Genomic DNA, 26,672 nt, shown 5'->3' with positions numbered 1-26,672 from the left:
ATGAAGTTGACACTTGCCCGGTTTTTTTTTTTTTTTCTTCTACAGCATTGCAGCAACAAATGGTATTCTCTTCCACTCATACAACACCCTCCATTTTTATATAATTCCTCAATGATTAGAACACATCTAATTCCTTGTACAGTATGGTATGGAAGAGGAGTATTCATGCCTCAGTCCTAGGCTGCTTTTGGGTCAGATCACCTCTTTATCTGGGAACAGAAGTGTTAAGAGCAGAGCTAGAGCTGATCAGAGTTTTCAGGTTCATGTTCCTCTTCCTCCTCCTTTCTTTTTAGCTCCCACAGAGACTTACAGAAAGTTTGCGGAGCAGCAGTGTAGGAGTCACTAGCGTCCTACTGGCATGCCGAACACCAGGCCACCTTTCTGTAAGGCATGCTTGGAAAGTTGGGCAGCTCCTGAACTGATGATGTCGTGCTTTTCTTTACCTCCTCCTAAGTGGATTTTGCAGTAATCTGACTAAGTAACATGAAATTCACGGATGGAAAATAAGCAAATGATACAGACTTGAGAAGATTAACAGAATCATAGGTCTAGAAAACCTGCTTCGCTCATAAACGAGGAGACAAATTTTTCCTGGCAGCAGGCACAAAATCAGTCCCCAAGGCAAAGCATATGGACAGGGTTGGATTAAGAGTGATATTGTCAGATTGTAATTTGTGAAGTCCAATGTACAGATAAGGAAAAGAACCAGCTCATTAAATCAAACAATCTCTTAACTAAGATACCCAAGTATCTCTCTAAAGTTTTGAGGAAACACTTTTAAGATTGACAAGCAGTAGCCATACTATATCTAACATCAATATTTTTCCCACGCTGACATAAAAAAAATTACAGTAAACCTATAATAGTCTCCATCTATGGATCTCAGGATGCTTTGCATCAGGAAACAAAGTTTAACTGTCACCGTGTCCCGAAGCTATGGCAGGGATTCAATGCCAAAATCACACACAGGTCAGGATCAGAACTGCAAGGAACCTCTGAAAGAAAATGAAAGTGGAACCTGACTAAATGGTCAATATGATATTACCCATATCACATGATTCTTGAGTTTTTCCCAAAGAAGAAGAAATGAGCAATGACACAGCTAGGAAGAAAAAATTATGATATTCCTGGATTTTGGAATATTTCACTTTCCATCCTGTATAAAGACGGAAATGTCCACAGCTTTGAGAATGACCTCATCAAAGTTGGAGAGGTGAATGCCAGACTGACACAAATTAATTGAATCCAGATAACACACACACAAACCCAAATAAACAGACTTTTATGCATAGTAATAAACCAAGTTTTTTTTCTAAGGTTCCCAGGCATAGTAACAGTCTGTTCAAGGACTAAACACACTAACCAAAAAGTTAGGCCAGAAGCCACTGTGGAGTCTATTTGGGATTGTCAGGACATTGTAAGACTCCTCTGAGTACTGCTTTGTTAAAGCTGTCAATTCAGTGTTTCATGGGCAGATGAACGAAAGTACTGCCAATGCTTAACAGGCCACAGGACCTAAACCAATTACCCCTCCAATAGTAGTTCCATGCATAAATCCCAAGCGGAATATTGGAAAGAAACCTAACAAACTAAATAAACTATTGTCTCAATATGTTGTGACCGTCTTCTCTGTGGAGAACAGCATTGGTGGACTGATAGTAATGGCCAGACTCAGTAAGTCCATTGCTATAGGGGTGGTTCATGAGTCACTGGTTCCCTGGAGCTTCCTTGAGATACCGCAGGGACAGTTTGTCACTTTAGGAAAGGGGAGACCAGATGGTGCAATAGCATATTTCCAGCAGTGCCCTAATCACAGTGCAAAACACTTGTTTCAAAACAGAATTGCCGTGAAGTTGCTGAGAATCCATATTCTATTGGTAGCACAGCATCTTGTTTTTCTTGCCTTTTCTTGCCTTCTCAATTTCTTCTTTGGAGTTTTGATGGTATTTACGGATAGTTGTTGTCTTCCTGAGAAATCATGGCTGTTCCTTCCATACTAATTTGTTTTTTTCATGTCTTCTGTCTCACCTAAAACAAGCCCTCCACTAGACTGTCTATCTGCTTAAAGCTCAACATACACATAAAGGACTTTGGAGTAGGGCCAGGATTCAAAGCATCTTGTGGGATTAATCAGCTGTTGTATAATATCAAAACCCTTCTGCTATACATCAAAATCCTGAGCTATCTAGGTCAGAAAGGCTTTTTATGTTCTGATTTCCTGCTTAACATCACCACCACAGTACAGCTGTGAGGATTTAAATTTCTGTTTTACAAAGTGAAGATGCAGCTATCAACGCAAGTGAACAGGGGAGATGAGTTGTTCCAGTGTGGCTGTACCATCTCCCAGCTGTTGCAAATACTGTTTGACAGTGCTCAAAAGACTATAAACTACTCAAAACCTGGGCATTAGAGATGGAGCTTCCTATAAAGCCTTCTTAACGATGAAAAAGTAAATTTTGACTCAATGTTGTCTACTTTAAGCACATATACTGGATTTAATGATATGATTATTGTAGAAGAGGGAACAAAGAACTATGTTTCAGAAGTAAACAAACTCTGGGACCATTTTATCACCACACACAGTCTGTTAGTTTGAGTGGACTACTGTATCACACACAAATCTGGTGAGGCTGGACTTTCTTAAAGTTGTATTACCCTGAGGTGCACAATCATTGTGGTGTTCCCATGCTCTTCAGTGAAACACTAATGTCCTCCTGTGACTGAGCAAATGACTGCATATGATATAATGCCTTCATCGTCTTTCTTAGAATTGAATTTAAAAAGACCCAAGACATTCAGTTAAATTCCTTGCCACAAACGGAATTAAATCATTGTTGTTAAGGATGCCAGCATGAGGAAAAGGTAAAGCTAAAGGTCTCTTTGCAACGTTCAGATATTGTCATTGGTGTTGTCATGCCATATATCATTTATTCGTGGCAGGCCACATATCATTTATTCATGGCAGTCTTCCTGCAAAAAATGAGTGAAACAGATAGGAATAATGTAGGATGCAGTCCACTGCATCTGAGCACCATTAAAAGCAAACAGGAATCCGTTAAAACAAGTCTGGGACAAGTCTTTTAAAAAGAATTTGGTCAGAAAAATCCAGACTGAGCACTTTTCTTCAGAATTCAGCTATTTGTAAAAATAGAAATGTTTAGTGGAAAACAGCCTTGCTCACCAAAACAGTGCTGAAAATAAATTTCCATCTGAAATTTTCCTGGGTTTCTGCCAGTTTGTTTCTGAGTTCTCCTACCAGCTCACAGCACACTTCCTTAGAGTCTGAGTCTGAAGAGTGAAAATTTGTGTCTTCAGAGACACAAACAGATGGCTTTGTAGGTGGCTGTCCTGCTCTCTTTTGCAGAGAATGCTGACTTTACAGGTTTTCAAATAAAAAAAAAAAAAAATCAGTTCTGAAATTGCAGAAATTTTTGGAAATGTCAAAATATTCTGACTGATGGATTTACCTTTTCCTACCCATCTCTACTCAGAAATTAATGCTTTCCTTTCAGTTCACATTAGTGGGAGAAGACAAAATTTAAATGAGTGTACAGGATGAACAATTTTCCCTCCAGTCATCTGTTTATATGGTGCCATCACAAAGATGTTTAAAAACTTCCCAATAATGCAGACAGAAAGGGCTGCCTCAATCAAACTGGAGGAAAAGCAGTGAATGAGGCAGGAATCTACACACTGAAATATAGGGAAAAAATATACTTTGAATGCTACCACACTTGCTGTTCATCTTCTGAGAGTTCAGCAGGCAGAAACCCAGAAAAAAATCCTCATTACTCTCTTTAGTGTGCATTTATATGGATACTGCATTTATGCCATAGCAAAAGAAAAACTTGTCTTATATTTCATAGATGTCTGTATATACATGTATGTAAGTTATGCCAAAAAAAAGCTTTGTTTAAATTCAAATTGGCTTATAGCAGCACAGTGTGACAACAGCTTATTCTGTTATGAAAGTGGAAAGGTTTTATTTGGAAGATATGGAGGCAGATTTTTAATAATTCTGGTGGAAAAAAACTCCCAGACAAATCAATACAATACTTATGATGTTATTTTACCTTTCTTAATAAAAGAACTATGTCTGCTATGATTGCTTATCTCTCAGTCAAACACATATATTTAAATACCCAGAGAGAGAGCAATGCTGTGGTGGCTGCCATGGTCTATGAACATAAAATTGAAGGTCTGATGGTTTGTAGTGAGAAGTAATAACTTTAAATAGTATAGATGAAAACTCAAATTCTTGCAGGAAGATTGTATGCCTGAAAGTTCATATCTTTAACCTTAAACATCCTAAAAAATGCACATTAGAAAAAGAAGAGTTATTTTGCAAAAATAAGCACAGGAGGTCAGGAAATGTGAAAATAAAAGTACGAGATCTTAGCTCTGATGTCAAGTCTGCGTGCATCTACTGCGTACAGTTAACACATCTGGTGTTAAACAGTTTGACAAATGTCAACATTACCTTCCTGGTGAGTCACCGTTCTCATCAAACAAGATCATGTCCCCAGAGACCCCAGTAAAGTTAGTCTTCATGAGGGATTCCAGGAGCTTCCGACCATCTATGGGCTTCATGGCGTCACAGAGGCCCACGTAGCCTGGGCACAGCGACATCTGCATGTTGTGGAGGCCGTACGCCATCGAGTATATCGCGTTGATTACAAAGCCCATCTTGGAGTCCTGCACGTGCTGTGTTCTCAGAGTCATCTGGCCTGCCGGGGAGCATCGCAAAGCGGGTGGTTAGTGCATGGGCTTGAAATACCGTCAGCTCTTCAGACATCTATTGGTGGGTTGGGTATTAATCGTGGAAAAAGTCTTTTTAAGTGTCTTAAACAGCTCATAGCAGATGCTCGTATTGGTACACACATTGACCATGTTAAAAAAAAAAAAAAGAAAGGAATGAAAGAAGAGGTTCCTCGTAAATACTTACTATCCAGCTAAGGCCTTTCTCTGTGCAGCTCCACACCTCACATATGTTATTTTTTGACTATTTCTCTTCCATGTGTTTTTTTTAAAGCATGCATGATGAACTTTATAATATAATGTTTTGGGGAATCTCAGAACTTCTCCCTGCCTGCAGAAATCTCTCCAAATCCTCTGAAATCTTTAGCTGAGGTGTAAATGCTAGCATGGGGTCTATTCTGTAGTGACCTTGTAGACAACACTTTTGTTTCAGAGACATGGGTACCAATCCTGTGCAAACAGACCGACCTAGGCACAACTGCTTTACTGTACCAAAAGTTCCTGCACTAATAACTCTCCTATCTCTATGTCTCTTGCTCCTCTCTATTTGTGAAGATAATGATGCAATGCAAATGAATGCATTAAAATGTGAAAGGTTTGATGATGTGGGTTAGGCAATGACTCTGTTTAGCCAGAATCGGTTAAGCTTACTTTGTTTGGCTTTTAAAACATAATGTCTGGATTTCTATTTTCTATTTAAGCTTCTGTGAAATGCACTATAAAAATTCATTCAGCAGCACCCTGAAGGCCTTTTTTTTTTATAACCCAGTGTTATTAATGACACAGATTCGCTCTGTTGGCAGCACCAGTCCAGCTAAGGAAGAGTAGGCTGGAGGTTTTCTGCCTCATATGTCATCAGCAAAGCTGCCAGCTACACTCCAGCCACCAGATCTTTAATACTGGGGAAATGAGAAGAGTTGGAGATAAAACAACTGCATCAGTGGTGCTGGGAATTTGTCAGACACCTAGAAAGATTTGGCTCTGGAGGGAGGATAAAGAGCTCTACTAGAACATTTGCTCTCCTTTTATCAGTCAAGCAGCAATCCCTAGGAGTTAGGGAGTCCTGTGTGTGGGCAGCCAGGAGCAAAGGGAATGCAGATAACCCTCTGTCCACTCTGTGAGGCATTGGCAAGCAGCAGGGATGGAGCTTACGCCTGCCCCTCTGAGCTGCAGGGGCAGCCCAATGTGAGAAGTAATTTATGCCACAAAAAGACTGATGTGCAGACAATTTTTTTCCTGGAAGAAATGAAGACTACTATGTGACTCTGAGGGTGGCACTCATGTAGTCTAACAAGATCCATCCAGGAGACAAGCATCCAGTCTGATGTCTAGGCACCTTTTGTGGAGGTGAGTAAGAATCTCCAGCTGGTGACTGATCCCATCATAAAATAGGTGCATCTACAAGCTCACCTTTTCAGCGGTGAACAAGAACATCACCACACAGTTCTAATCACTAAACCATTTTGGAGTACTGAAAACATTAGGAAAGGCAGTAAAGATACATAATTTGAACTGAAAATCATTGTGTAGAGGTCAGTTAAGTGAATGAGGGGACTGAGAGATCCCTTTTTCCCTTCTGCTTCATGTGGGAGCTGGCACTCCCAGTTCCATTCAACCTCATGAGCAGTGATTAACATTTTGGATAGTTAAGTGATATGAGCTTGAAATATCTGTAACGGAAAAAAAACCTGGGAAACAACACACAGTGTTGCTCATTTGTTCTGTTCTACCAAGGTATTACTTTTTCCTAATTAAAAATAATAGGCATAAAACTGCAACAGTGGACTACATGTAAAACCCATATTAATTGAAATTAAGTGGAAAATTGAACAAGTGTATTACATTGCAACACACAAAACTTGGTTTAACCAATTAATCATCCTCAAAATTAACAGCTTGCAAACCATGAAGTTAATATTAGTAACCATTAGAATAAATCAGTTTTGCCTCAGCAATAGTATTTATTACGAAACAATATTTCAGCTGTTTTATTGCATATGATTGCTTAAAAATGTAATAACTTAATTCTTACAGGAACACTCTCCACTGTGCTTTGTGCTTCTGTTTTATAGAATTATTATTCTGACTTTCTTTAAACATTGAACCTCATTCAGTTCACCTGATGATTTGTAATGAGGCTGCTTAGCTCTTCATAGAAGCTGCTGGCAATTGTCAACAGAGTTGTGAGGGAATTAGCTGTTGTGAGAATTTTAATATACTTCCTGCAGCTGGAGAAAACATTTCCCTGAGATGTTAACTGCCTCACTTTGCTATATAGGGGCAAATACAACCTGCCACGTCTGTCGGTTCACAGTACCTCAAGACTGTAGTTAAGGGGAACTTCTCAAAATCTGAGACAAAAGAAAATTTTTGCTCTTTCATATACCATAATATGGTCTTAAAAACCGCCAGTGTTAAAAAAAATGGTTAAGTCTGAAAGTCATTTTCAGCCCATTTCACAAAGTACTTAGGCATGTCAAGCTTGAAGCATATAAGTAACCCTATTTACCTCAGTGATCCTATGAGTGGTTTTAAAGGAAGGCTGAATACACAAGCTAAAAGGTAGTCTCTCAGAAAAACAAAAGTAAAAATATTTTAAATCTATCCCTGCAACAAGTGTGGTCTGGGTAACCTTAAACACATTGTTCACTTAAGTGCTAGTGCCTATTGTTCTTGCTGGAACTCAAACACATGTTCTTAAATTCACCCATGAGTGCTGTCTTCAGTCAAGAACCTTTCCTGACACAAGGTCATCATGAGATGGAGAGGTGGCATAGATGAATTTAATGATGACGACACCAGTAATGTTCAGTGGAATTGGCTTTACAGATTAAATTCTTAATGAAGAATAATGAAAAAATCTAATAGAAGTTGAGGAGTTCCTACAGAATTACTGGGCAGAGAATAAATATCCACAGACCGTAACCCATATGCTTGTTTATAATATCCACAGTAGAACTCTTTTCTATTATAGTAAAAAACCCCATATCTATAAAAGATCTGTTTTTCTCCATCTTGTACAGTCCCATATGAGAAAGATTTGAGAAGAATTAAATAGAAATGTCTTGCTTTCGTGTGGACTGGGAAAAGCTGGCATGATGCCATTTAATTTTTGCATGTGGGGATAAGCAGGACATGTTCACATGAATGTTTTAGTCCAGTTTAGGTGTGGGCTTTCAAAGCCAATCTCCAAATTGTTACTGCTCATTGTGCTTTGGTTTGGACTGGCTGTCACAGTTTCGGAGCAACGTATCAAATTTCTTTTGAAAGACACTGAAACATAAAGTGCCCCAGGAGAACACAGATAAAGTGTCCTAGGAAAGCACCTAATACACCACAGCTGCAAATGGGTGTTCAAACGTTAGGACCAGGCTACAGCCAGTTTAGAATAAGCCTTCCTCAAGCTGTGAATCCTTCTTGGCCCACAGAGTTTGCAGTCAGACTCAGCGTCACTCCCAGGATGCTGCAGAAAGCAGGAGTTGGAGGTACAGAGGTGACAGTGTGCGTGGGCTGGGTACAAAGCTGCATTTTGTAGGTCTCCAGTCAATTCTTATTGCAATTTTGATAGGCTTAGTACCTTCTCTGTGATAGGACTGAACAATTTTTTCAGGATGTAGCTCATTTTCCTACGAACATTGTTTGGAATAGTATCAACCTATTTATAAATCTGTGCTGAATTTGGTGATTATGTCCAAATGTTTATAGAATGTAATCTGTACTGCAGTACCTCAGAACCAATAAGTAATAACACTCTATCATGATAATTACTGCAGAAATAAAAATTCTGCCTCCTGCAATTAAGATGTACAAGGCAATGGAATAATGCAGGGTGAATCAAATCATTCCTAATGAGGAAAGTGGGACAGTACTTGCAATCATAAATGATCAAACATTGTGGGATTCTCTGAGAAACGAGGGCGTCTCAGTGGTTAGAGCATGTGCGCAGATCCCTTAATTCTCTTCTGTTTATTCCCTTATCTTTCTTGTCCAAGTAATTTTGGTAAATAAATAAGGGCTTATCCTATTGTTTTCCAAGGTGTGAGATCATGAGGCAGTCCCAGATTTGAAGTCACATAGCCATTTCTGTTTACAAAATATTACATAGACAAATCCTGTCCCTTCTGTGGCAAATCACGTAACATATCCATCCTTCAGTTTCCGATCTAATAATATTTCCTTTCTACTACTTTTAATCTGCCATCTTTCTTTAGTCTAAATACTCCTCAGCAAGAGGACTACTTCTCGTTATCTTCCTTTTTTTCCTCTGCTTAGTGCAATGGGCTTGTTACTGGCTGGAGTTTTTAGGTGTTATTGTGCTATCTCTGAAATGAAAGTAAAATTATCCTGGATTTCATGGGAAATATAAAAGTATGTAAATATTTATTCTATAGATCATTTAGGAATCTATATGTAGAGGATTCAGGTGAGCCTTTGCACTGTGTTTAAATGCATTAAATAACAGCTTAGGAATTTGCTGCCACTGGAGTAGGTGCTTAATACCCAAGCTTTTTCCTGCTTAAATGTATATTTTCCATGTCTGGATTCATCTGTATTGTGAGTATGCCAAAGGTGAAGAACAGTCTGAGAATGGTGTAAACTCAGAGCACCGGAACCTGTACCTTTTCTGCCCACACTGCTGGGAGTGACCCCGTTTAGGACACTCCAGCAGTACCACAGCAGAGGATAAAGGTGGGCTGTGCAGGGCGATCACAGAGCGCTGCTCAGCAACACCTCAGGAAGCAAGTTTTGGGGCCACGTGAAGGCAAGCTCGGATATGTGCACCCCACAGCTATGCAGTCCGAGCTGAGACAGACTGTTAGCATGAACCTGGGAGTTTATATGGGGAGCTGGGCAGGGATGGCTTTGAAACCAGCCTTGAACCCGTGATTAACCGTGCAGAGACTGCCCAGCGCTAAACTCCTCGTCCAAATTTGTTCTCTTCTGCTGTCACTTCTCCAAATCGCAGGTACGTAGATGATGGAAAAGAAACAAGTTCTTTCACCAAGCAAGGATTCCAACTGGCAACTGCTCATTTCTTGCATCTATTTAAAAACAATTAGTGTACTTATGGGCACGGACCCAGGAAAGCACTTAAGGGCGCTCGTAGTCCCGGTGGGCAACGTGAGGCGGTTCTCGGCACGGGCTGTGCTGAGCAGTTCCCGTGCTCCCGCATTTCTCCCCCAGCCCCCGGCTGCTGCCGCTGGCCGGTTCCCTCTGGGCCCGGGCTGCCCGCGCTGCGCCGGGCTGGGGCTCCACCTCGCGGGCACGGCGCCGGGCGGGCGGCCGGGGAGCTGCTGGTAGGGATAATTCAGTAACCCTTCCAGGGCCCTACCCCCAATACAGAAAACCCCAACCAAATCTTGCAGGAAGTTCTGAAATTTCACTGTTGTTTCCAGCACTTAGCATGCAAAGAAACAGAAAACATTCTTCAATAAAATACATCGGTTTATGGGTTTTTGATGTAAAACCTGTCATTCCTCTTTTTTTTTCCCCCTACTTTTTACCCTCAAGGAAGATGAAATACAATTTTTTTTCTGTTTGCCAGCTGGTGACGTTACAAAGCCTCATCAAGCAGGGACGTTAGAGAGTGCAAAATTACCATGGTTCAATATGCTTTTTCTGCTTTCTAACTTTTCCAAAGCTAAGAATACTTTGAATTTTAAAGAATGGACAAAGGGTAAAAGGAAGAGTGAAAATACTTTACATTCCAGGCATCCCCCCTCTTATTTCTTTCTTTGAGGAGAAACAAGAGGACGAAATATGAGACAGAATATGGCAGATTATTTTTTTCAAAGTGCAGAGCCGTTTGTTTGCTATGCAATGAGTTTAACATTGAAATAAAGGGAAATTGGAAGTGTTTCATTTTTTTATTATTACTTTAAAATTTCTCAGTGATTGAAAGGTTGTTTATGACAAAACACTAAGGGACATCACAGAAGAAACCAGAAATATAACCTACAGTCTCCAACTATCTCATAAGGTTTCCCTATGACTAATTCACAAATTAGTTTCTATACAGTTTCCACACATATGTCACTAAAAACTTCATCAATTCTTTGTGCTAATTTTTGTTTTGGGAGACAAGAGGCTGACAGAAATGGGTTCTAGTTTTGCTAGTAAATATATCCCACATTCACTTTCTGCTAGCATTACTTGAAGTTCAAGCCCACCAGCAAACATGGGTTTTTTTCCCCTTTTTTTTCCTTTGCTTTAGTGAATATCTCAAAAAAAAAAAAAAATTAGGACAACAGGCTCATCTTTCTTTGCAACAAAGACATGGTAGTGCCTGACTGCTGCAGAATATGGTGTGTGACTTCTTAGGTCTGTCACAGATCCATGCTGTCACAGTTGTGCTCCTGGGAACACATCAGTAACCTTCCCGGGATCTGCGTGTCCTGGATGGCACGCCACCAGGTCAGTCACCCCAGACACACGCATGTCTTTTCAGTGAAGAAATGAGTAGAGTCTTATAAAATAGAGGAAAGGTTGTACATATGAACCAAGATAAAACATAGTGTTCATACCTAGTTAGGTTATCATTCTTTAAAGATACAGAAAAAGACTTCTTTTGGAACCTTTTCCCAAAATCTGTCATCAGAGCTTTCTGTTAAAGCAATGTGAAAGAAAAAGTAACTTTGAGTTCTCTGTTATTTGTAAGGGTCCAGGTGTATTCTTCTGCTAAAAATCAAACGTAATAGTTTATTTCTTTATTTTCCTAATTTAATTTCTTACAGGCTCTTGGACTGAAGAACAGAGGTATTTTCTGCTCTGTGGGAAATTTCATATAGTTGAAATGTCCTTTTCCATTCAAAATGAATACAAAACCTCAAGATTGGGTTTTCTTTTTTCTGAAAAGGAAATTCTGTGGCCAAAAAAAAGAGATTTGGCAACACTGGAAAATGTCATTTTGATGCTGAGGCAAAAAACATAGCATAACACTGAAACAATGTAAAAGCAAATTATAAACTTGAAGCAAAACACTTCAGTGTTATTAAAATGAGAAAACAAAAAATTACTCATTTCAATGCTTTTCTTTCAAAGTGTATGTCACTGAATCAATGTGCTGCTATGGAACATTTTTCAAATTTGACAAGCAAATATCTTCCAGTGCAATCCACTTGCCAAATGTTTTGACCAATTCTAACTTTCACTCTTTGCCACTGAAAGCCCATACTAGCACTGTTACACTTTATGTGATGATTAACACTGAAACGTTAAATTTGAGAATGACTGAGGAACCAAATTCAGTGTCCTAAAATGCCGAGAACACTTTCAAAGCATTTTTTCCAAGTACTTAATTGACTTTGGTGGTTTACATCTATTTAAGCCTAGATGAACAAGGCATGTTCAGAGCTCTCAGAAGTCTGACTAGAGGTTGACCTGCATCCTTGGGTGCCTACAAACAGGTGGAATTCTGGCTTCTGTTGTCAAGTTCAGTAATATCAGCAAAACCAGTAACAGTGACAGTAAGTCCTAGGAGAAGGTGAGTAAATACATAGCTATTTCTTTGCACCATTTTCTTAACATTACTATCCTTTCTCCTTCTGCAGAATTCAATTTCTTTGGTCATAAATTACAATGAAACACAACTGCTACAGATGCAAAAGCACATTAAATGCTGGCATAAAACTTTCTGTACTTACAAACATGATTATATGAAGTATTTGAATCTATATAGGAAGTTGAACTGCTGAGAGAAAATGACAGGAGCTACTCCATTTCATACATCTAATAATAAATGTATACAATCTGAATACATTTACTTATAATTTACTTTTATTCTTAAGGCTGGAGAGACATGGTCTACATGTACAATGGTATTAATTTCTCCCAGATAGGAAGGCAGTTTCAAAGTTCAAGGTTCAGAAAGGCAGTGAGAAAAGGAATTATAATATAAAGAATAAACCACAGTAGCACAGTATATCATCAAGTATATATGGAAGGAGGAAGGCCTGGAGCATAAAGGGAAGGAAAAATAGATGTAGCTTTGTAGTCAGATTTTGGATGAGTTTGATGAATTCTATAACAGCACTGAGAAGACTGAAGTTATTCAAGGGTTTGAGTTACAGGTGTGTTAAAATCAGGATCAATGTGTATCATAAAGTCTTTCAAATAGGTATAACAGAGCATATAGCAGTTCTTAGTGCCACACTGCTTTTTTCTCTAAGTGAGTCACAAAAATAGTGACATGTCTGTGTAGGCTCCTGCCTGAGATTATATCAGGCTTTTAGAAAATTCAGATCTGGATCTATGCCTTACAGCTGATCCGCCTTTGGAAATTTCTGGACCTGACCCAGAATCACTGTAAAAGTAGTGATAAACTGTGTTTAAGCTCCAGTTCTGAATGTGAGCCATAAAAATGAGGGCTGGACCATCCTTCAGCTTGGCAGTGCCCAAGCATGACACATAATATATCAAGTATCAAACTCAGTGACAGACAGGATGTATTCAGGAGAATTAAAATGCCCTTTAATTCACTGTTTAAAAAATAGAAATGAATTTTAAATTGTTTTGTTTTGTTTTCATTTGCAATCTAAAAATAAAAGTGTAGGAATGCTAAGTTTGGGGAATATGAGGTTTAAATGTGACACATTCCTTGAAATATGGAAAATACCCTTCTGTTCTGACAGCACTTATTTTTTTATTGGCTGGGTTCTGATTAAACCAACTTCGGCATTTGAGCTTAAATTTAACCAACAAAGTATTAGCATGTTGCAGTGCAAAGACTAGACAGTCATATTTTATCCTTAGTTCTACCTGGAAACCCAAAAGGGCCATTTGTTAAACAAAATTTCTGTTCAGCTGAAACTGTGGGACTTCCTGTGGGTCCTTTTGACCTCATTAAAAGTAGCTGGAGCTGGATGAGATTCAGCAAACAGGTAGATAACTTTTGCATTTACATTTTATGTGCCCTTCTGTAACTTGAGCTGCAAAACTTTTCTCATATTTATCCCAAATCTCCCTAATCTCCTTTTCTGCAAATAAACTCTTAATCCTGTTCTTAACTGCTTGGAGATATACTGGTCATCCTTCTTCTATGGCAACTTTTGCACCCTTGGAAAAAGTGTTTTTATCTCAGAGAAGCCACATGGTTAAATCATGAATGGAATATTTGGACTTCTGCATCCTGCTAAGACCCATTCAGAACACTGCTGCAAATCTCCTTTTCCCTGTTCATCACTTTGAGTATGTTCTTCTCCCCTATAAACCCTGCCACCGGCTCCTTGCTCCCAAGCACGTCAGACATAAGTTGCTTTCCTCAGCTTCAGTGCCCTCTGTGTCCTGTTTGTGGTTGATCTTTGTCTGTGATTACCCAGCCTCCATCATTTCCCTTTGTGTTTTCTACCTCGCTGCTTTGAACCACAGTGTTTAATGTCAGGACCCTGCTGTAAATACCTGCACAAATGCCCCGTCACTTTCCTTCAGATTCTTGTTTCTATTGTTCCTTTACATGAAACTACCAGTTTTTTCTGTAGTCTGTAACCTCTTCCAGTCAAACTAAGATGTTGCACTGCTTCATCAGCATCGGCCTCTATTAATTTGCTCTTTTTTGTCTTACACTTACATCACAGATACTTGGGATGTGTATTCTGGTTTTGCTCTGTGTTTAACCAACATCCTAAAAAATGCTGTTCCATCCATGCCTCTGGCTTTAAGACAGCATGGGAAAAATAAGATCACCTAGCAGCAGAGGCAAAAGGATTCATTTAACAGACTGGTAAATGTAATAAATATGCTTCTGCTCCTGGTGACTTTGAAGACTTGACTTTTTCCCTTAATGTCGGTTGAGCCAGAGTTTCACAATACACTTTGCTTGTGTTGGGTTTTGTTTCTGCTCTGTGTTGAGATGCATCTGTAAAACACCCTCACTAGAAGGAAAAAGTGCTAGGAATTTGAGTTCTGGTGGGGACACTTGTCTGTAAGAAAGCAAGCACATACATACCTAGTCTTCAAAGGTCCACAGGCAATCAATACCAAAGGATTGGATTAGCCTTTTATGACCTGAAGATGGTCGTTAAGTGGAGTTACTCATCTGGATCAACTTGCACACCTATTTACGAACTTTACTGAATTGTGGCCTTAGATAATAAAAAAATATCTGACTAGTGCCAGAGGGGAAGCCAAATCCAATTCTTGTAAAATCCCTAGTGTTCGGAAGCCATTACATGTCTCCTTATAAAGATGCATTTTAAATTCTTTGCTCTGACTCTTGGTGTTCGGAGTTGGCTTGTAGCAGCTCTCCTGTGGCATGGAACTGATTACACTGAAAATCAAGTCAGATAAGTCTGCAAACTTCTCACTTTCTGTAGTGCTCCAGCTGGGCAGAAAATCAATGTACTTAGCAACAGCAGTGACACCCATTTGGATTAAGTATGTTCAAATCTGCAAATGAATAGTGGGCTTGATGCTAAAATTTTCATCTCTGTGTGAACTAAGTGTATGTGAAGGGATGGATGGAAACTTTTTAGTGCTTGATAGAAATGAATGGAGAAAAAATCATTTTAGATTGTTTTTTGGAATCTCTTTATTTGGCTGATTTCACAGTTTTATTATGTGTATCTTACTAAATCCTGTCTTCATTTCATACTAATACTTGTTTGGCACTGTCTATGGGTAGCTTATATTAAAAAATGAAAAACCCTCACAAGTCACTGGAGCTGGCTTTATTGACTTATGACTTCATGTATTTTCTGTCATGGAGGTAAATGTAGCCTACCATTTTGCTAGGCAGAGATCAGCAAAGTAAATACAAAGGTTTAAACAACTAAATTCATACCTGGGGGCATAGGTGAAGTCAATTATCTATTCAGATTTCAGTCATATCTCCTTGTGCTTATTTTCTTGCTGTTTAAATAAGTTGTTTATACTGTTAACCATTGGTTTTTTTGTCACACTAGTACAACCAGGTTGTGGAGAATAATTAATTTTTTCCCCATTAAAGTAATGGTTATTGCTTTCTACATAGACAACTTCACTTAATAATGACCTCATCTACCAACAACAATCAGCTTTATGTTTAACTCTTTATCATTATCCCAAGAAGTAAAGAATGGCTTGCCTTTTGATGCAAAGATAAATTTTTATTTCTCTCCAGCATTTCTAGATAAACTCAATCTCTTAAATTGGAATCCTAAGAAACACCTCTAGCATTTTTTTTTTTTTTTTCTTTTATGCAGCTGCTGGAGAAGAGAATGTATTCAGTTTGATAAACTAAAGGGCACAGTCCTGTTTTCTTATCTGGATATATCTGAAGCAGCACTAATATATTAATCATTGTGCAGAAACTGTCAGGGCAGTCTATGAAATGCTTGTGACCATCAAGGGCAAGTATCATCTTTACAATTGTGAAGTCTGAACTGAGGCAATTTAAGACTCAAAACTTTGAGTGCTTGAAATTAAGAAACCAAATATGAATGTAGAAATCCATACAAAGACAGGATTTTCAGTGTCATATGGAAGATAGGAGATGAGGTAGAAACAAAAACTACCATGACAGTCTCAAAAATTCATGTTAATTTTGAGGTTAAACTCCCAACATCAAAATCTTTTACTCCTGCAATTCTCAGAGAACACATTTGTGTCTTTCCTGCTGGTTAAATCCACAAAGTTGTCTAACTTTAATATTTCTTCACTTTATCATACACCTTGCCTAGTTTCGGGGCTATTATGAGAAAAACAGCATAGGTGTCTTAGCACTTATGACACAAAAAATTTTCATTAAGTAAATCTACAAGTCATCTTTCTGGCCAACCGTTGAATTTCCTTTACGTTAATTTTGACAGATGGTCGAGATCAAAATCAAAACCATAAAACTGAGTAACATGATGACTAATAACTTCCTGTGTGAAAACCCTGATTAAATGGGCAGTTTTAATTGATCGCTGCACATAGTGTTGTTAATCTGGGGAACTCCACAACTGAATTAACATTTTCCGCCCTACAGCAACAAGAAAGAATTAAAGCTATTATAATCTGGTTTTCATTCTTTCACTATAGCCATCGTGGCCGAGCACTGAATACGACAATAAAGCTGAAGAAAAAGTAATTAGAACAATCTATTTGGGAAATTAGTCCTTTTCTCTGTTCATGATTTGCAAATCAGCAGATTGCAATTCTTGCACATTTCTTTGTGTGTTTGACATTCCTAGGTTTTAGGAACCTATCTGAACTGTGGCTCATTCATGATCTCTTTGTGGGAAACCTTTCAGCGATGAGTGCTGTTCAAACTGAGCTATTCAAGCTTTGTGATTAAGTTGTGTCATATCCATGACTGGGTTACTTCATGCCTAAAATAACATCTCCCTGCACCCATGAGATAATTTTTTTGTGGTGGTGAATTGTATTTTAGGAACTATAAAAGATTCTGTAGGTACCTACATTTCACAGTTCCCAATCTTTCATATAAAACAGAAATTAGATTCTCCCAACATCGGTAAAAAGTAAGTAAAAAAAGAAACCCAGAAAAGTCAAGTTGAAATGTCATTACTAACACAGCACAGTGATAGAAACCAGGTCTTTATTAACCTGTATCCAGCCATGCCCACTGTAATGACATCTCAGGGAAGAGATCTACATTATCGCGGGAAAATCAATGAAGTTTACTGCTTAATATGCAGTACCTGTCAATACCACAAATAAAACCTGTGTCAGGCTGTGTTGGACAGGTAGCAGAAGAAAAATAGTGGAGAAAAGTCAGTGGAATGTTGAAGGTGCATACTGAGATTTTGGGGTTCCTAGATTCAATTTCCATCTCAGCCACAAACTCCCCCTGTGACGTTGTCCAAATCAAAAGGAAGACTTATGAACATTAAGTGGGACTTAGATGGGGTTTTGTGTTGTTTAAATCCAAGACTTTGACCCTTAAAGCCATTTCTTAGTCTCACAGGTATGCGGAATATATTAGCATTTTTATGAGGGAAGGTCCCTTATTGCTTAGAGCTGTGGTTGGGCTAATGCCCAGCACGGCACCAGGCACCACCTTATGTGTCTCATATGTCTTCTTGTTTCATATGCCCTAGCACCGGCAGGGTGCCCATTGTCTTAGTACTGCTTGGCAACTCATAAAACAGAGTAATTAACAGAAGTAATTAAAAAAAAACAGAAAAACACACCACATATTTCTGGGAAAAAAAGTCTTCACCACTGTTTTGCAAAAATGACAAAATGTTGTGGCAGTTGTTGCTAAAATCAGTACAATTTAATGAAAAAGTTCAGCTCAAAATGGCATTTCCTGAAATGGTTCATGGCTGAAAGAAAACCTAATGAAATCTTTCAAACAAGCTAGTCTTCTATCTGAAGTACAATAAAATAATCATGATTACTATGTGTACTTCAGATAACTTTTAGTATATTAACTCTGTCATTGCTCCTGTGAGCTGAAGCAATATGATTAACCCTGTTCCAGAACAGAAGCATTGAATTTTGGATTGCAACATTTTTGAAAGTGTTTAGATGCCTATGGAGGTAGAGTAGCATCAAGTTTTTCAAATATAGAGAGGAGTCAGGTACTGAGGCACTATCTATTTGTTTCTTTAGAGATCTGAATACTTTAAAAATTGTGGTTTTCATCATTTTGGAAAGAGCAAGGATTGCAATTCCAGCCTCTTTCCTTCCAACCCCACTCACTATTCCACCAGACCAGGCTGCCTCAGTCCAACATAAGCTGTTTACACCAGTCACAGTGCTTTATACAGCAGAAGTAATAAATTCACTTACTTGTGCAAGTCTTGTTGTATTTAGGGTTCTCTTGAGGAAACCCTTCCAACCGGCATTGGAACCTGTGCTGCCAAAATTCCTGAAACCATGGATTTCGGTGATTGGTTTCTGGCCGAAGTTCTAGGTAGTAATCATCAAACCATTTCACGTCAGGAGACTGGAGCTTGATCGTTATTCCACCAACAGCTTCACGTTGATACCCGTCTGTCACGTCGTACCTGTCTGCCCAGCCATCACTGCAAGGACAAGTGAAAGAGAGACAACATTAACCATGCAAAGGAATAAGAACTTTCTTAAAAATAAAATTCGGAGCCTAAGAACACACACCCACACCTGTGATTCTGAGTGGAGTTTAGTGAATGCCCTGTAATACCTCTAGTAGAAGAATTCAGTGTTCTCCTTTTCCTTATGTTTGCTTGTCATTGGCACCTTCTACTTAGGTGATATATTCTTCATCCTCCACTTCAAGTAATTGAAACAACATTAAAAATCACAGATCCTGAAATCTGCTGTGTGTAAGCACATCTCTGCATCATGCTAAGCCTCACTGAGCTCTGGGGAGAAATCTTGGATTCTGTGTTTTACTGACACTGGGTTGATACTACTCTTACCTGAAAGGAGGTGACCTTGAGGACAGGACCTCTCACAGTGCGAAGGGCAGGACTATGTTGCAGACCATGCACGTACTGCACAATGGAGCCTGGCGCCAAGAGCCAGAAGCAAATTTTGAATGGGCTGACACTGCTCAAGCAGAAATACCAGCTCAGAGCTCAGATGCTGAGACAGTACAGCATTGCCTCTGAAGCAATAAATCCTCTCTGCAGACATGACTAATGAAGCTGGCCAGAGCATCATGCAGATCCATGTGTTGCTCCTGTAACATGGTTGCTTGTGACAATGGTGTTGTGTGACACTGTACTGCACACAGAATTTTAATACCCTTCTGTTAACCATTCTGCTTGCAATAGTCTGACCACAAGTAGCCAGAAGTGACTGAAAACCCAAATCAAACAAGATGTCATAAACTTCTCAGGGTAATTCTCTCCCTGGTTTCGCAATGGATTTTCTTGGAAGTACTGACATTTACAAAGTTTCACTCAACTCGCTAAGAATGTACATATCTCATTAGAGCATTGCAGATTTCTACTGTTTTATCATGAACATGATATTTCAGTTTTTCAAAAGCCCCAGGTCTTACAGTTAGAGAATTGTAGAAGAATCTCAGACAGGGTTTTTTTCCCCCCTAAAAAGGCACTGATGTTAATGACTATAGAGAGCACCTTTAAATCCTAAACGTCGAATAACTGACAGATAAAAAATAAGTTTAATCTGTCTTATTTTAAAACTTGATGAGTTGTTTAAAGCTATCCCTATTTTAAGTTAGTCACAGCGTAACTGATTTAGGTGACCTTTATCTGTATGGTTCTGTTGTTCTATTTTGATCATTCGCTGCCTGGCTTAAACTTTGCTCCTGTATTGCAAAGCACACAGGAAGCCTGCTGCAGTCACTTGGTCCCCAGCACATTCCCTGTTCTCTACATGGGGACTCAGCTGTCCTCACACAGTGCAGAAGTCAAGACCTCAGACAGTGACTCCTTCTGCACAAGACACTGGTTTCATCGAAGCCTGGACTCTTGACTACATCTTATTAGCACAGCTGCAATGTCAATAAACAGCAGCTTCACCAGGGGCAAAAATAATATCCACTGTCTGGAATGAAAATGAAGAGACTATTAAACATGCTTCAGATTTCAAATGCACTAATTCACTCAGCACAAAAGAGTAAAATACACATTCATGAAAGAAGAAAGATGAGCACTGATGTTCAGCTTGAATACAGCACTTGGAAAATTTACCTTCAAGCTTATATCCAATTAGGGATGAACACAGGTGTTAATGTTCCCAGCCACACTCAGGAGGCTCTGTACAGGCAAACACTCCCCACCTTCCACCAGGACTATTTACTGGACAAAGAGTTAGAACCATTTATGGGTTGTTTTGTAATAAAAGCCGCAGAAAAAAATTTAAATTTATGAGCTATTTAACCTTTTCTTTGAAACATTCATCTTAATCTTTGGCAAGTTTTTAAGCAATTTTATCCATCCTCATAAAATCTGACAGGTTTTATGAATGCAGGAAGTGACAGGTTTTCTGTAGTGCATTTTTTTTTCCACTGAATAGAATTTAAGAGAATTAGAGCTGTGCTGTCAGTATCCCAGCTTTAGGAGTTGTCTCATAAACAACTTAGAAAAAAACTGTTTTCTTATAATTAATTTCTTTATCATTTTTCAGAGGAACAGTTTTGTAGATCTAATCCAGCAGAGTGCTATAAAATTTATAGTATTACTTTATGAATAGTTATCCCTTCTAAGAAGATTTGCTACAGAGATACCATTTTATAACTTTGAGTTATTAAAAAAGATAAAAATAACAACTTCATATTACATAACTCTTCTTCTCAACTTTTCCACAGAAGGACTTCTTAATTCAACAGAACTGCTTTTCATTCAAATAAGTATTTCAGGTTAGCTTCTTGGGCAAAAGGCTTTTAAGAGCATTATATAAAAGATGTACTCAAACTGTGTACTGTAGAGACAACAGTGTAGAGATAATGAAGCCTCAGACAGACAAGGTGGTAAAGAAAATGCTAAATTAATATCATAGAATCATAGGGTGGGTTGGGTTGGAAGGGACCTTAAAGATCATCTAGCTCCAATCTCCCTGCCATGGGCAGGGACACCTTCCACTAGACCAGGTTGCTCAAAGCCCCATCCAACCTGGCCTTGAACACTGCCAGGGATGGGGCAGCCACCACCAATCTGGGCAACCTGTGCCAGTGCCTCACCACCCTCATAGTGAAGAACTTCTTCCTCACATCTAATCTAAATCTACCCTCTTTCAGTTTAAAGCCATTACCCCTCATCCTATCCCTACATGCCCTTGTAAAAAGTCCCTCCCCATCTTTCCTGTAGGTCCCCTTTAGGTACTGAAAGGCTGCTACAAGGTCTCCTGGATCCTTCTCTTCTCCAGGCTGAACAACCCCAACTCTCTCAGCCTGTCTTCACAGGAGAGGTGCTCCAGCCCTCTGATCATCTCTGTGACCCTCCTCTGGACTCGCTCATACATGTCTGTATCTTTCTTATGTCAGGCCCCCCAGAGCCCCCAAGGCCAGCGAAAGTGGAGTAGGAAAACAGGCTTCCATGAATATAAAAAAACCACTAGTAGCGTGTGACATTTAAACTCTGCACCCACAGTAGAGTAACAACACTTATGGAATGTCGATGACAGGTTGATATAGATGTATTTGGGATATTAGACCTGTGACATCCTCTGAACCCTGTAAAGGGTGTGAAGATGAGGGAGAAGGGGACAGAGAGGGAGATACCTGCTTACTTTCATAGTCCTGCCTCTCCCTCTTTAGACTTTCTTTCTTCTCCTAATGGCTTAATTTCATTGTAGTAGCTGGTGATATCATTGTACTCCATTGGCAGCTGCATTATGAAAGGTTCAAAATCCTATTATCCATTGCTAAAATCTACTGGTTCAACTGAAGAAAGATGCTCTGGCACCAGAAATTGGCTATGACAAGGAGCTCCAAATGAAGTCCAGTATAATCTCCACTCTCACCTGCAGAGAGTATGGTGCATAGATGCAAGGTGCATAGGTTACCACTAACACAGTGCAGGACTGCATGCTGGTGAGAGAAACAGTTCTTTATGTTAGCAGTGGGGCGTAGAGGATATTTAGGTGAACAAGTGGTTAAGAAAAGCTTCCTCACAGGTAGTAAAATAAGTTCAGGTGAACAGTATTCCAATAATCACTATGAAAGAGTCCAAACGGATTAAATGGGACATGGATATCCTTAACAGATCACTACACTAGTTCATTTTTTTTTTTCACTTGCATGGACATTGTGCTTTCCAATTTTATTCTGATTAGGTGATTAGGTGACTCTGATTATTAGAAATAGATGGTGTTGGTTTTTAACCAATGGACAAATGTCCTTAAAGTGATCCCACCAAGACTTAAAGATAAAGTTGCACATGAAGAAACCTTGCTGTGAAAGAAAGCAGTAGTTGCACAGCTGCAGCACCAAAAGTAAAAGTCCCCAGCTGACATACCTGTCAGGTGTATGTAATAATTCATATATATCATTCATCTTGCTGCCTTCAATATTACACTCACATTCAACACAGTGGGGAATCATATTTCAGGATCATGACGTCTTTTCCCCTCATCCAGTTCTCTTGTGTTTACATTCTTGGCCGTCAGACTAATGTCTGGTGTATTTTCCTTAAAGGCTGGTGTGTGATACAGGATAATAACCATACTGTATCAAACAAAATATATAATTGTTAATGATGTTTCTAACAGAAAAAAAAAAAGAAAAAAATACCATTTAAGAAAGTTCTTGCGCACCAAAGAAAATACGGAATCACAGAAGGAAGGAAAAAGGGAAAAGTGGCTTTTACTGTTGCAGTACTAGCAAGAGATGAACTTGAAACGGGAGGGCCATTATCATGATGTTCTTCATCCGTTATCAGATCCTATTTGCATGTGTACCTTGTCCCAGCTACCATTTTTTGAAGGATATGACAGGGTGATGGAGATTTTAGTGAAAAAATATCCTTCAGCAAACAGAGGGGAAGAGTTCTGCTGCTTTGTTAGAGATCTGTTTAGTTTACTCACAGTAAATCACAACATAGCTTTACGTCACAGAAAGGCTGCAATAAATGACGTCACAGAGCCACCAATACTTACAAAATTTATTAATGAATAAATACAACAATGAATAAGTATAAACACAATAAAATAATTCAGTGTTTTAGATCATTATTGTACATACAATTACTTTTAAACATCTGAACAGAAAAATAGAGACAAATGAGACCCTATGTAAATGACTGGGTTACACAGCTGTGATCACAGGTCATGGGCACTCTGCTCGCTTCCTTCCCTACAACCCTGGATGCTAATGGTAGGGAAAAAGCCTTCAGACTCTAGCTGAGCACACCTGAACAAGCAGGACTGTCACTGTAGAACCAGTATGTATTGTTGTACTGTATGTACATAGAAGATAGAGGTGCAGACTTTTTAGGATTATGTTTGCTATGGTAAAATGTGAGAAACTTGAATGTGGCTTCCTGGATTTTCTGTTTTGACCTTTCCCATCTTTCCCATCTTCCATGTGAAATAGCCAGCACCAATAAGAGCTTCCCCAGACGGGTGGCACTGTTGTGCTGACTTCAATCCACTTTGCTTATCATGCACAGGGATTGTGGGAGGAAGGAAAAGCAACCTTTGACAATAAAGCGTTGCTACCCAAGAAAGATGAAGTGTAGGACTGCATCTCTTGCAAAGAAATCTCCACCTTATTGAATGAAGTCTTTTTGTTTCTTCTGGAAAGAATCACCATGGAGGGAGGAGAACATTCAGGTGAAGAGCAGCACAGGAGCAAGCGCGTGCTTGAAGCATTTTGAAGAGGTCATCAGAAAGACACTTAACGACTATAAAGACCATTCAATATGCATGATGGTGATGGCTGCTTTGGGCACATACAGTGCAGTCAAGAAATTGCTAGCCCTCCTGAAAAACATTTACAAAAAGGTGAAGTTAGTCAATCCCTGTCAACAATGACCTAAGCATTTAATTCCACAAAATGTCTTAAAAAAGACCAGGTGGACCTTGTTCCAAGAGTGCTCTAGATCTACTTGGTAAGTAGCATGACGATCAACAGCATGGAGTATGCTACTGATGTCAATCTGCTTATCAGGGATAACAGGGATTTGCAGAACTTACTGACACCTTCTACGGGACTAGCAAATGATTAGAGTTGCAGATCACTGTAAACAGGACAAAGGAAGAGAACTTCTGCCAGCTTAAACTAGATAAGAGAATGTGGAAACCTTAATTTCATGGTAAGGTTCATATGAGACAGTTGCTCAGAAGAGATCGTTAGGCACATATAAATAAATAGATAATAGAAAAAAGATTTAATGGGTTCAGGAAAAGCAGGCAAATGGAGTAGGAAGTGTTGCATCAAGATTTCATTCACATGTTCAGAGATGCAGAATGCAGAAGGAATTAGGGCTATTGATTACTGGTCATGCTTACAGGTGACAAGTATATGGTCCTTTCTGTGACAAGTGTCTGATTAATGCCATCAAATCTGGAAGGTGATGTGGAGAAAGCTTTCTGTGAGCCACCACCAGAGCATTCTCCAAAGCACAGGACTTATTGATAATGAGGGGTAGGAGAAGAATGCAGTAGTTTGTCTATCAAGTTCTTGGAAAGCCTAGGTGACACTACTCGGATACAGGCTGTACCTAGTGACAAGAGACAGGAGGTTCTTCTGTAGGTGTTTAATCAGTAGGTGGGGACTGCTTGAGAAGGTTAAGACAAAAGGCAAATTGGGTAAGAACAACCATGAAAAATAACATTTGTGACTTTTAAAAGAGCAAAGAGGAAAAATAGCAGACTTCAGCAAGCCTAGAAAATTTTAAGGTTAGATCTCTTATAAGGAATGTCTAAGGAATTGAAGAATTTAAAAGTACTTAACTAAAAAATGCCATGCAAAGGAAGGATAGGAAATACAGTAAGACATTAGCGTGCCCATCTCAGAGATGAAAATATATGAAAAGCAGAAGGAAGCTCAGATTTTCAAGGATGAACATGAAAGGAAAACATTAGATAGCGACAAAAAGAGAAAGGCCAAGGCACAAAACGAGCTGCAACAAACAAGGGACATCAGAAGCAAGAGAGAGCAATTCTATAACCATTTTATTGTGAGACAAAGAATAAAGAAAATGTTGGCCTGCAGTTCACTACAAGGAGAAAGCTACTAAAGACAAATCCAGGACAGCTTTTAGTATCAAACTTCACAAAAGGAAAAGCTAGTGGTTAGCAACAGAGTTAAAAGGTCAATCAAAAAGTGGGAAGGTGATCTAGAAAACAGGCTCGATCGAATTAGCTGAAGGTTTATAGCCTAAAGAACTGAACAATACTAGGGGAGAGATGTGATAACTGTCTTCAGGTACATAAAAAACTGCAGCAAAAAAATCATAATTTGTTTCTCATGTTGGTGTAAGCATTCATGACTTAAACTGGAAGGAGAAAGACTCATTTCAGACACCAGGAAAATATTTCTCACAGTAAAGAGTATGAGGAACTAGGATAGCTTGGAGACTCTTAGGGGGTGTCAGAGAATAAGATAGGCAAATATCCATCTGATATAAATGACCCTGCCTTGATGAAGGGAGGACAGGAACCTACCTGACTTCTTGGTGTCCATTTTGCCCTGTATTTCTATTAGCTTATGATGAAGTTCAACATATGTCTGGGAATGATGATTGTATTAAACCCAGTGGATTAGAGAAAGACTGCAAAGAAGGTTAAAATAACGCCCCTTCCTCACAGTTTCCCCAGCTTCTCATGATGTTTTACCTTCTTTTCTTGTTATTGTATTTTTTCTGTCTCTGCAGTTGCTATGGGAAGCATCAACAAACAACAGAAATTGGTTTAGGATTAATTGTGTGTTTGACTGTACACACAACTAATTCCAATGATGCAGTTGGAATACTCAGGAATGTGCGGTGGGTCACACACGTGTGCCCAACAGAATCAGGGTTCCTGTTGCAGAGAGGAAGCACTGAAATGAACCTTGTCAAAAAACACTTCCCCATGCACAGGGTGAAAGAAACAGGAGGAGAAATTCTCCTAATTAGAGCTAGCTAACATTTTACCAAGTCAAGATATTTCAAATGAAAAGGCATTTTTTTTCTCTGAACTGGAAATGCTTGTTTCTACTGCTTTTAAAATTCTCAGTCTTCTCAAAATTACTCTAAATGAAAATGATACTGTTTTACCTACTTTTGGGGGGGTGAAAAGAAGGGGTTTAGATATATTCCAAATAACACTATTTTTCAGTATAATTAAGATAATCCTTTGTGGTTTTAAAGCACAAAAGAAATTCTATATTCCCTAATTTAGACACTTTGGTCAATAGTCTGATGAAAACACAGGTTTGGCAGTTTAAGGGCACTCGCTCGGTTTTGAATATCCATAGCAGCAATTCTGTATTGTTGGCCCTATATGTAAGCTCTGTTAGTTTTGTAGTCCAGATCACCTCAGTTGTGGGAATTGAAACTCTAATGCCAATTAGTCAATGGTAAGATATCAGATCTGAACAACAGCAAAGT

General features: G+C 39.0%; 1 protein-coding gene across 1 annotated transcript in view; it reads right to left on the bottom strand.

Annotated features, from left to right (window-relative positions):
* The window catches only part of GRM5 (glutamate receptor, metabotropic 5), a 267,627-nt gene that overhangs the window by 38,501 nt on the left and 202,454 nt on the right, over positions 1-26,672 (bottom strand). The window contains exons 4-5 of the mRNA XM_010578251.1: positions 18,475-18,710; positions 4,481-4,727 (exon numbers count right to left, since the gene is read on the bottom strand). Of these exons, the coding sequence (XP_010576553.1) occupies positions 4,481-4,727; positions 18,475-18,710 (483 nt within the window). The remainder of the gene's footprint in view (positions 1-4,480; positions 4,728-18,474; positions 18,711-26,672) is intronic.

The sequence above is a fragment of the Haliaeetus leucocephalus genome, unplaced genomic scaffold (genome assembly GCF_000737465.1).
Source record: "Haliaeetus leucocephalus isolate CR32 unplaced genomic scaffold, Haliaeetus_leucocephalus-4.0 Scaffold616, whole genome shotgun sequence".
In the NCBI taxonomy this organism is placed as follows: Eukaryota; Metazoa; Chordata; class Aves; order Accipitriformes; family Accipitridae; genus Haliaeetus; species Haliaeetus leucocephalus.
Note: the sequence above shows the minus strand (reverse complement) of the source record. Positions and strands in the feature narration are given on the sequence as shown.